This window comes from Pagrus major, chromosome 12, assembly GCF_040436345.1.
Source record: "Pagrus major chromosome 12, Pma_NU_1.0".
In the NCBI taxonomy this organism is placed as follows: Eukaryota; Metazoa; Chordata; class Actinopteri; order Spariformes; family Sparidae; genus Pagrus; species Pagrus major.
Window position 1 is genome coordinate 17,464,579 of NC_133226.1, and position 12,072 is coordinate 17,476,650.

The following is a 12,072-nucleotide window of genomic DNA, read 5'->3' on the forward strand; positions in this document are numbered from 1 at the left end:
TATGGGTGATACTTATGGTGTCTGCCAAAACTAGCGTAAGTAACAAAGTATCATAGTAACACTTGCACTGGCGGCAGCGTTAGCTACGTGAATTAAGCAGTAATAATAGTGTTAGTAGAATTAATACGGTAAAGTTGCTCTACAGGAATAATGATATGTCGTACCAATCGCTCTAAGAAAGATGTTAAGGTGATATAGTGTCGATTTGGTGACAGGATGTGCCAGAACAACAATGACCTAGAACATAGCACTAAAATTACATCCGGGTTACTTATAATATTATTTTGCCTCGTCTCATTACTCAAAAATGAGACTACTGCCTACCAATAGCCATGTTTGCATTCATTCATTCATAGAGAGCAGTGGATTTGCTAGATTTTTAGATTGAAAGGGAGAGGACTACTGAGTCTTTCTTCATTTTCCTCAATGTTGTTGTCATGGTCAGCTGTCTCTACTGGCATTGGAAAGTTCCTGAAGAAAACACAAGCAGCCCATACTGCCCAATCAGACTTCCTACAGTCCGCATAGATATTTCTGTATCTGCCATGGCCCTGATGTGTAATTATATTTTCAAGGAAGTGCACTTCAGTTACGCTGCAGCCCACTGTGGCGTATCGTTAGGCTCAGTAGCTATGCCATAGCCCCTTAACACAAAACCATAAATCAAGCAGTATTACTTCTAGTTAAGATCATTGTATCCTTTTTTAAAAAATGACTAAAGTCAAACAGACATTGTATTTAAAAGCATAAGAGCCATTTTGAGCTCCTCATTGTGCACATTGGATTGTGTTAGGACACCTTTAGAGAGTTCTCCCACAGCCTGTCATCTTGGGTGGATGAACAGATTATTAGTCATCAGTCACTTCCTTTGCTCAAAAGACAAATGTCATCTCAACTTACTAACCCATAAAACTAAAAACTTACCCAGGCCCCAGTGGAAGGAATCTAGCCTCTCTAAACACTGCGTGGTGATTGGGTGAGCCCAGGGTCCGCCTTCTCCAGACCCCCAGGACTATATAAAGCTCCAGCAGAGCCTCTCAGGGGTTAGAGGAATGTGATTGTCAAACAAACCCCTGGACCCCGAGCACCGACACGCCTGACACACGCTTACATGCAGTCAAATTTCCACACACACCAAGAAAACCTGCGTACAGGCCGGCACCCATGTTTCACACTATGGTTGATTTCTCTGAGAAGTACCTTGAAAGGTAAGAGCAAGGCAGTGGTTGTGTGCGCGTGTGTGTGCGTGTGTATGGGTTCATCTGCACTTTGATTTTCATTATCAAGATTTAGAAACATCAGTAGGGAGGGTGAGGAAGGAGTGGATGGGGGCTGTTTTGCCTCTCACAGGAATCGTTGCTCTCAAGCTGGCATGAAGCTATCTGACCTCTACGTGGATCTCATTTGACAGTCGCAGTGAGGGAGAAGAAAACCCCCGTGAGGGTGAAGCGCTCAAACTATTTTGGAGGAAGCTGCTTTAACTTCTAACTTGAGGCTGCCCCTTTTTCTTATTATACGTAGCCTGGATTTCAGGAATAGGATTGCTCATGTGGTCTTTGTGGCTAGGAAGGTGAGTTTGCTCAGAAATAGAGCTCCTTTTTTTGGACTTGATTGAGGTAGACGGTGAATGAGATGGTGTTATATTTATGGACAAATTTAGGACAATTCCCTTTTTCGTTCATCTTCGAGGAATATTGCAATGACTTTCTTTTTGTTATGATTAGCCTTTCTCTTTCTTACGGTGTGTGTTTTATGTGTTTTGGATACATCCCATTTCAGGGCTGTTCTGTCTGTGAAGAAAGTACAAGACAGACTCTCATAATTTGTTTCCATATCTTTCTAACATAGTCAAAACAGTGTAATGTTGTGTTCCAGACATACTGACACAACCCTTGACCCATTACTCTCACACAGACACAGATGCACAAACAGACTCACGAGCTTGCACAGCCTTATTTGCGTGTCGTGCCCTGTACTCACTTCACAGGCGCACAGCCTTCTATAAATACAATGTGGCAGAGGGAATGAAAACATATGTGAACGTGGCTCACCTTGGACTGCTGTTTTCACAGTTATTTCAATTCCTCCTCTGTACTCATTGCTCTTACCCAGATCTCACCGGTCAAGCTTTGCAAAGGGTCAATTAAACCTAACCACAGCATACTAGACTAGTTCAAAACTTGGTATATGGCGAGATCATGTATGGTCAATGTGCAAAAATGTGTTTCACTTCATAACCAAATGTTTGATTTGAATGATAACTTAAAATGAAGCTAATTACAGTCAGTAATAGTAAATGGGAGAGTTTATCCTTCCGTATTCATGGTAATTTTATTGATTTATTGCCAAATCACATAAGTTATCTCAAGGCACTTTTCAAATAGAGTTGGTTTAGATTGTAGACCTATTCTTTAGTTTACAGAGACCAAACATTCAGCCATGAGGAAGCACTCAGTGACAGCGGTGAGGAAAATTTCCCCTTTAATGGGAACAAACCTCCAGCAGAACTAAATGTCTCCACCACTGTGTTTTACCGCATGTTTATGCCACGATAAAAAAGCTAGCAGCTTGACAAGGCGCCTAGCATCTATTCTGGGCTGAGCGCTGCAAGTTTGGCATTTCCACAGGATCCGTCAATTCTGCACCTACCATTCATTGTCTATGTAAGGGTTAGCTGTGCAATGCATTCTGGTAGCATGGCGTTGCTTTTGGAAAGACGGGGCATCGTGTTGCCTGCTACTCACTTGCATGACGTTGAAAGGGCTGTCCAGTATGACGTGCTGCAGCAAGAAGCTTGCAAAAAACAAAAATTAACAGTTGACGAGTTAAAATAAAGACAGATTCAGCAACAACATGACTTATTTCTTGCATACAATGAAAACAGAAATTCATTTTGGTGAAATAAGAAGTTTCCAAATGAGCCGCCATGTTGGACCGGTTTGAAATCCAGGAATAAACAGCCCACGAGTGGCGTTCGTCCAATCAGGTGCTGCAAGTATGTGTTTGCGTTGTTGTCGGAGGGTGCAGCCTCTTTTTGGTCAAACGCTTGGAAGCGTTGCATGCATTGACGTCAAACGACACCCCTGTGGACACGTACCCATAGAGAGTTGAAGTTTTCGTATCATATCCATATCCGATGATGTTTCTGCACCCCCACAAGAATAATGTAATGATGATGTAATAGAAAACTGTTCGCACTGATTAATTCTGAAATAGCAGTGGCTATTGGGAAAAGTCCACCAGTGGGCTGGCAGTACCATTGGGGTAACTTCGTCACTCAGCTACTCAGTCATGGACAACCGCATTTGTTGGTTTGAGCCTACCACTGGGGTCCAGCCAAAAAGTGGAATGAAGTGGGGCGGTGGATTTGCTTGTGTGAAACATTGTGATCTGCAGTATGTCTGTATGCAGCTCTCCCCCATGTGCTCCCAGAGCCTTTCCCTGGGAGTGCGGCCTACTTATCAGAACACCAGGAATAGCCAGCGGGGTGCTATTAGTACGTCTAATGTGAGCCAAGCATAGAGGGAATAAAGAGTACGGAAACCTGCGGATAATTGCGGAGCTAAAGACCTCTCGCTCTTTCACTCAAGCACATAAAGCTCTCTCTCTCTCTCTCTCTCTCTCTCTCTCTCACTCTCTCTCTCCCTCTCTCTGGCACACACACTCAGGTGTGAGTACACATGATGCCAGTTGTTAATGCCAGCATGGACATGCTGTTTTTAGTGTGCTCGAGGGGCAGTGGAGCATACATTTCTGGGTGGCAGCATGTTAGATCAAAGATCATCCTAATTTGATAATCCCCTACAGAGCATGTGTCAGTCTTTTAGCAGATTAGGTTAAGTGTAGGGAACATGGGATGTAATAAATCCGAGGGAGTGCGATTGCTAATTGTTTTAGTGCTGGGGAGCCATTAGCAGGCTCAGCTGTAGAGATACAGTAAAGTATCATCTTTAAATACAGAGGTGGTCAAAGTGAGAGAAGTGCCGGCACGTATAGAGCAAAGGTCAATTATAAAAGCAGATTTGTTATTAAGTGACATTACTCTAAAAATATGTGTACCCATGTTTTTCATGTCAAAAATAGCTGGCCTTGTTGGCAGGATGAGTGCTTCCTCTCTGCAGATGCATGTAAGTCTTAGTTAAGGCTTTAGACTTTCACCTAAGGAGGTTTTATTCTGCATGCTGATAGTGTTTAAGTGATTATTTATTCTTAGGTAGCTGAGTTTGCAAATCTCTGGTGTTATAAAAATCACTAGGTCTGGAGGGCACAGACATGTCTGCATTCCTCTGCATGACACTGTTCGAAAAATGAAGAATGTGTCTGCCCTCACCGAGGGAGCTGTTGACTCCCATTGAGCTGATAATCACACAGGCAGTTGCATTTGTGGCTGTGTCGGTGAATTTCCATGCAGGAAGAAGCTGTGAGAAAAATCTCACAACTCCTGCAGAAAAAAGTGTTACAGCAGTGAGCGTTTAGTGGTTCAAATGAGGCGGCTACATGACATGCAATATGTGTCATTTGTTTTCAAGAGTCTGTGCTGTGTTTGAGTTTCTAAAAAAGTGAAAGATAAATCATGGGATGATGTGAGCTCAAGTTGTTGTGAGTGTTGACACCAACATTTCCCAGTAGAAGAATATCTCACAAGCAATCTGTGCTGTTCAGCTGGGCTGAAAACATTGACATTTGCAATATCCATTGACACCCACATGGTGGCAGGATAGAAACATACATGTGCCTCTTAGTGGCTGTTGTTATGACATCATTGTCACTCGTTCACATGCAGCCTCAGCTTGTATAAAACCCAGACTTAAATAATAAAGTGTTCTTTTGTCAGGCCAACAAAATATTTTCCAGCCCTTGTAAAAGACAAGTTTCTTCTCTCCCTCACAAGACAGAGGCTCTTTTTTGCTAACACATGCACAGCTCAAGACCTAATTGCCTTGAGCTCAACCTAAAAATAGAGCAATCTAATGAATCCTGCTCTGATGTTATGAGTTTATTTAACAGCAAGAGAGTGTTTTATTTGGGTAAAAATTCCCTTCAGGCTGTGAGCTGGAGCACCCTGTTGTTTCAAAGAAAAAGAGGCCTGAATTGTGTTCAGTAGTTCAGCATCTGGTTTAGGCCTGCTTCATTTTCAATTGCGTTATTTCGATCAATGGATGAGTCATCTCTCCAGCAGTCATGCTGTGTGGACCTTTAGGTAATTCTCAGTTTAAAGTGAATTTTCTGGTTCCTCCTTAGAGTCTTTCAATCTCTTTCCATCTTTTATCTATTTCTGTCCTCATATCGATTTTCCACGTCTTCCCCTACCTTACCCGAGAGAAGAAAAATGCTTTCACAAAGCTTTTACCAAATGCCAAACCGATGCATGCCTTTACTTCCTTAACATATCGATAGGTCATTCTAAGCCACTTATTTTGCAGTTCTTCTTTCCTGAACGTCACAGACTCTTTCCAAAAAGAAAGGCCCCTTATGGTTCTCTAAAGCAATCTGCAGTGGCTGAACCTCCCAAAACCCAAACACGGGCAAATCAGTACAGCCACAAAGTCACACTCATCTGGATTTTAAAGGAGCTATTCAGCTGCTGCTTCCAACAGCTCATGCACTCATGTTGTATCATGCGTATGGGCTTGTTTCTACCTTTCCTTCTAGTGCAGCAGTTGGAAAAACTCACATCAGACGGCTGACTGTGTTCTCTGTCCAGTTTGGCAGCAAATTTATACGTGTGCATAAATTATCCCACTTCCCTTCACACACACATGCACAGGCTGGTGGAGACGGGGAGTTTTCCAACACCTGTGACTGGCATGAAAGCCCCAGTGAAGTGGGCATGAGTTGGCACAGGTGTAAGGGGGGGGGGTGGGGGTTTCTTTGAAAAGCTTGCATGGGTGTCCTTTCATCCCCAGCCGAGTGTATTCACGTTCAGTATTTGTGGTCTCCCAGCCCACCCTGTGTGTGCATATCTGAATGATAAGTGTCTCTAACTGGAAGCCCTGTTTCTTAATTTGGGGTGTACATGCTCTCCTGGGGGCTTTGGGTTGGCAGTGGGACAGCTTGCAGTGATTAGGGCCGGCGAGCGCACACACTTCCGCGCTGCATTATTAGCAGGCCAGCCAATCCACAGTGGAAATCAAAAGCAGGGACTCAGGAAATGGGTGTTGAGTGAGGTCACATCCCAATGAGGCAGCACGTGCTCCAGGTCGGGAAAAGCCAGGACACGTACCATGGGATTATGGGAATGCGCAGGATTCTGAAGGATCCCACAGGGGCTGAGGGTTGGTGGGAGATTTAAGGTGGCGCATGTGCAGCGCTGTGTGCGAAGGTGAAACACCGGAGGTGGGCGGTCAGGGGGACTTTGGATGCTGCTGATGGAGGGAAGCAGCAGAGGGGTGAGGAGGTCACTGTGCCCTGTTGCCTCGGCCCTGGGTCAGCTCCCTCTCAGCAACCCCTGTGGGCACGCTGAGAATGGCGTGATGAAACAGAGGAGTGAGGTTTGAGTCTCTCTCCTCCTTCTCTGTCACATTCGCTCAGTCCCTGCCGAGGAACCTGCCAGGGACGCATCTATAGGAAAGACTGTCAGAGATAATAGATTGACAGGAGAGACGCTGAGGAGAAGCGAAGGAGAGGGAGCTTGATATCCGCCTTTTGGAAAGATTCTGTACTTTCATACCAACATACCTGGCTGAAGACTAAAATGTACATCTATTTTCATATTTTCTGGCTTTTGTGGGTTTCATGTGGATTGGATTTACAGTGCTGAAGAACTTAATTGGTGACCGCCATGCCTTGGATTGTTTTAATTGTGGACTTTTGGACTTGGACTCAACACACTTTCTTCCCATGTCTCTTTTTTTCTTCATCCTTCCTTTCATTTTTCTCCTTGTCCTCTCTCAACTTCCCCCTGCTTTCGCCTCCTTCTGTATCCATAAATCTTTCTTCTCTCTCCCTCATCTATCTTTCTTTCACTCAGGGCCAAAGACATGAAGAACCGGCTGGCTTTCCTGCGGAGGAGGAATGAATCCCCAGGAAGCAACCCAGCCAGCAAGTTAGACAAATCCATGAAGTCAGTCAAGTAAGTGGCCACTTCCTGACGGCATGTTGCATGTGGGTGTGCGTGAGGCCGTTTTCCGGGTCTCGCCACAACTGGTGATGACCTGGCCTTGGAAGACAGACATGTGGGCAGTAGCAAGTGAAGGGAGTGTTTATGGGATGCGTGGCTGCAATAAAAGCAAAGATGGAAACAAGTGAAGTGTCTGGATGCAGGCTTTTAAATTATTTTGACAATATGTTTACAAAATCGAATGAATTCATACCAATATCACAGATTAATGTGATATTTTAGTTTGATGTCGTTTCCATGATTCTGTTACTGTTCTGTGGCAATTGCAAAAGACTTCACAGGATGCTAAGAAAATGTTAAAGGGTGTAAGATGAGCATTCATTCTATATTTGCTTTTTATATCTTAATATCCGTTTGGCCCCAAACTACCGCAATAAATGTTCCCAGAACACTGTTTGAAGCTAGAAAGGTGGCAGGGTCCGCCAAATATAAACAAAGTAAAACAGTATGAAATTGTGTTGTCCTTTAAGGTCAGTTTATTCAGTGATTAAAACGAACAGAGTTTGCTTATTTAGTTTGTTTAGGCATAAAAAAAAATCAGTCAATGGAGATCTTTCTCTTCTCATTAAAATTTCTTTGACAAAACTACATAGTGCACCTTTAAGAAGCTAAGCAGCGTCTTCAACACATAAGTTCAATATTTGTTTGTACGTGTTCTAAAAGACACGACAGTAGGATAAATAAGTTAATTAGATGGCAAAGTGTCTGCTTACTTAAATCGATTATCAAAAGGCACAGAAACATGTCCAAATTGACATTTTTCTGTGTCAAATAAGGCCTCAGTTGAGGATAACAGTGAGCGTGAGATAAGCACTGTGAATAGCCATGCTTTATGGCAGAGCACAGAAAGGATGAGAGGCAGCAGGGGGCAGACAGACACTGGTGGCGGGAGGAGGTCTCTAAACCCGACAGCACATCCCCCATTGGCCGGCTGGAGCCCCTCCCCTCCCGCCTTCCAACTTGCATTCAGTGGGAATATAAAAGCCTTCCCCCCACCAGGGTGAAGCAGATAGACTCTCAGTATTGTAGGCATTCATGAGGCAGAGCCGCATGTGTGGGGGAAGACAAGTAGACACAGACTAGAGTGGAAGGAAGCAAAAGGAGGGAGAGGAATTACCCACTTCCACGTTTCCACTCATCTATCCGGCATCTAGACGAAGAAGTTCTGCGGATGGGTCACACAATGAGAAACCTGGCAGAGATGGGCTTGTTAAAGAATCGCTCTGCTTTTATCTGCAGGCCTACCCCGGAGGAAGCGCTGAAATGGGGGGACTCACTTGACAAACTGCTGGCACACAAATGTAAGTTACTTTTTAAATCATTTTACTCTTTATTTTAAATGAAATCTTCTTGGGAATCATCTGTCTTTTGTTTGGATGTTTTTTAAGATATGATTTAGCACAATGTGTGTGGTGAATAAAGACATACAGTTCTGGCATGAGGTGGTGGAGCGCAGGAAATATGTGTGGACCAACATATGGATTACACAAACACACTGCTGCAGTGCTTTGCAGCAAGTTTCCCTAATCCCCCACGGACACGGGTCCATGCGTTAGGCAGACAGAAAGAGAGAGGCGACCTGCCAGTGTGTTGCTATTTTGGTTCCCCACAATTCATCTTCCACAGCACAAGCTGCACGCTGACACAACGCCAGCGCTACATCTGTTTCTCATTCAGCTTTGTTCTCCCCTCTTCTAATTTCCTCTCTTTCACCTCTTACTTCACTCCCGCTTTACCAGAGTGAGGTAAGAGATGACCGCCTGCGTTGGCTCTGCTTATCAGCGTGGGTGACTCATGGGAACGGAAAGGTGCAAACGGGAGTTGTGGGTGGACGCCGCTTCCTGCTATTCTTTCTTCTGGATGCCTTCTTCCTCAAATCATTAACCACAGTGAAACTCAAGAAGCCCAAAGTGCCAGATTTAGTCCTTTCAGCCCTCACACCAAAACAGTCATGTCTTTGTTCATTCACAGCGTGTTTATGGGGGAATGCATGAAGCCAGGCTGAATAGTAGGGAAGGATTGGGTCAGCGGGTTGATGTCACTTAAAAGACTTGAATATGCAGTGTTGCGAGCGCTTTTTTATGTCTCACTTTATGCCAAGCACATGACTCAAAAAGGCCGTCAGAGAGCTATTTCAGGCACTGAAACTCCAAGGAGCACTTCAACTGTGAGGTTGCCATGGCACTCAAGTCAACTCTCCTCTTGTTTATTCTCCTCCCTCCCCTGCTCTCCCTCAGATGGTCTGGCAGCCTTCAGAGCTTTCCTGCGCACAGAGTTCAGCGAGGAGAATCTGGAATTCTGGCTAGCATGTGAGGAATACAAGAAGATCAAGTCGCAGTCCAAGATGGCCTCAAAAGCCAAGAAAATCTTTGCAGAATACATCGCTATCCAGTCGTGTAAAGAGGTGAGTGGGAGTGTACACATCTCGTATGGATGCTGGGGGAAAATGGCACCAAAGCTTGCTTTTTCCCTCCTTGCACTTTGCTGACTTGTTTTCTCTCTTCCTCTGCAGGTTAATCTGGATTCGTACACCAGAGATCACACTAAGGACAACCTGCAGAATGTGACACGCTCCTGCTTTGACCTAGCGCAGCGACGGATATACGGGCTGATGGAGAAGGACTCATACCCACGCTTCCTGCGCTCAGAACTCTACTCGGACTTAATCAACCAAAAAAAGCCCAGCTCCACTCCGACTTCATCATCATCATAAGAGACCAGAAACAGACATGAAGAGAAGAGGAAGATGATGACGAGAGAAAAAAAAAGGGGGGGGCAGACTTGAAGTAGCGTGGGTGGGCGGGATGTGAGGTTCTCTGTTTGCCTTTTTTTTTGTGTGTGTGTCTGTCATCCTGTCCACTATGATTTTGTTGTTGTTGTTGTTGTTGTTATGGTGTGAGAGGACGCGGCAAAGCTATTGGCACTGCAAAGGAATGTAGTTTACACAGTTACCAGGTGGATGGATGGATGAATGGACCGATGAGTGGATGGATGGATGTTACTAAAAAATGCAGAAGCCCACGAGCGAGGGCTGGAGCAGCAGCTGGACGCTTGTCTGATCACTGTCTCACTGTTTTTTTTTTGGTGTCAGTCTTTTTAAGTTCTTGTCCAGTTGTACTGGAGAAAAGGAGGGGTTGCTCAGAAAATCCCGCAGACATGAAGACAGTCCGGTACTGTTTTGTCACTTTTTTTTTTCCTTTTAAAACGTTTAAACTCCCCTCCTTTCCTCCACCTCGTTCTCTGTGAAGCCACTTCAAAGCTGTCGGTACGACACAAAGTCCTTCTTCTTCGTGTTTTTTTTTTTTTTATCAGGCTCTAACTGTATCACGGAGGGAGAAGAAAAAAACAAGATGATGTCTGAATGAAAGCTAGCACTCTGGCTCAGTTTCGCACGCATCTCTGTCAAACACCTACACCCCCTCTCAAAGCTTCTTTAAACAGCTTTCACCTTATTCAGCTCATCACAAGACTGTGGAAAGATACTGTGAGCATTCAACAGCGACAAAGATGGAGACAGCAGTGGGCAAAGAATACAAATGTATAAATAATGGACGCACCGGAGCTGAGATGAAACACAGAGATGTGTCACTCTCACATTAAAAGACGTTAAAAAGTCACATTCAAAGCCAGTAATGGAAAGGAAAAAAAAAACAAAAGACGACTTGCTTCCTGTCTCCAAAGACTGTTTACAACGAGGAGCGAAAACTCAAGAAGAACCAGAAAAAAAATATTCCGCGCAGCCAAACGACATTTCCTTCAACATTGTAGCTCATTCTGGACTAACCGAGGAAGCATTCTCAGGACATTGCTATGACAGTTTCCGGCTTGGTTTATCTTCTGTTTTTCTACACACTCACTGTTTTTTTTATATGCTTTAGGGTTCCAACCTGCACTCCCTAGTTCTTCCGAGCAATACAACAAAAGGTTGCTCATGTCATAGTCAGAGGAAGAAAAAAAAAAAAGCTTCATGTTGTACAAAAGTTTGCCTATTTATTTAGATTAACTCGCTGGATGCTTCTTCAGACACCCTCACCTCCTTCAAAGCACTCAGCTAAAAGCTCACACTTTCCTCTTTAACCACCAAACAGGTCCAATGCTGTCCTGAACTTTAAGTGCAATATTTCTTTTTTTTTATTTTTTATTTTATTTTATTATTATGTTCATTTATTTGGATAATTTTGAATTTTTATGGGGGAAAAGACGAACGGCTTGAGCTCTGTATTAACTTTATTTGTTAAGAGAAGAAAAAAAAAAACTTTAGAGCTATAAGGTTGACTTACAACGCAAAACTTTCAAGAAACATAAGTAGTTTAACGAATTTTAAGCAAGTGATTCTAACTGTGTTAACCCCCGGCAGCAGGCAGCTGGGGCGCGTTATGGTTGTAAATATAATTCTTTAAGAAAACTATGTGATAACACATTAAAAACAAACAAAAACAAAAAGCCAATAGGTCTCTGCTGGTGAAGAATGTGGGACCCAGCTGTATCTATGTAAATATGAGAGACTCAAAACTATAAGATGACATGTATTGTTAAAAAAATAAAATAAAATAGGTGAGCAAGAGCAGGCACAATCTGCTCTTTTCCCTGGTCATACACTGCTTGTAAGGAGTTTTCTGAAATGCATTTTATCATTTTCACTGTTTACAATTCAAAATGCATCTCCTATGATAGCAAGTGAAAACAGTAGAGTACATTTGGTGTCATTGCTAATGATAAATAAACCAACCAACTGATGAAGTAACATGTGTTGTCTCTTGATTTTTCTTATTTTGTGCTTTTGCCTCTGCTTACTGGTCACATGCTAAGACTGATGCGCAACCAAGTCATCCATGAGCTCCTGTGGACCGATTAAAAGCAACAGACAGTAGTATGAAGTTGCCCTCAAGGAATAGTTTGATATTTTGATAAGAGCACTGATTTGCTGTTTCACCTATTTGATACCACTCTCC

The 12,072-nt window shown here is 43.6% G+C and overlaps 1 protein-coding gene across 1 annotated transcript in view; it reads left to right on the top strand.

Annotated features, from left to right (window-relative positions):
* The window catches only part of rgs3a (regulator of G protein signaling 3a), a 105,805-nt gene extending 93,941 nt beyond the window's left edge, over positions 1 to 11,864 (top strand). The window contains 4 exon segments of the mRNA XM_073477451.1: positions 6,971 to 7,072; positions 8,360 to 8,421; positions 9,358 to 9,524; positions 9,633 to 11,864. Coding sequence (XP_073333552.1) covers positions 6,971 to 7,072; positions 8,360 to 8,421; positions 9,358 to 9,524; positions 9,633 to 9,833 — 532 coding nt within the window. The 3' untranslated portion in view covers positions 9,834 to 11,864.
* Positions 11,865 to 12,072: the final 208 nt, after the last annotated feature.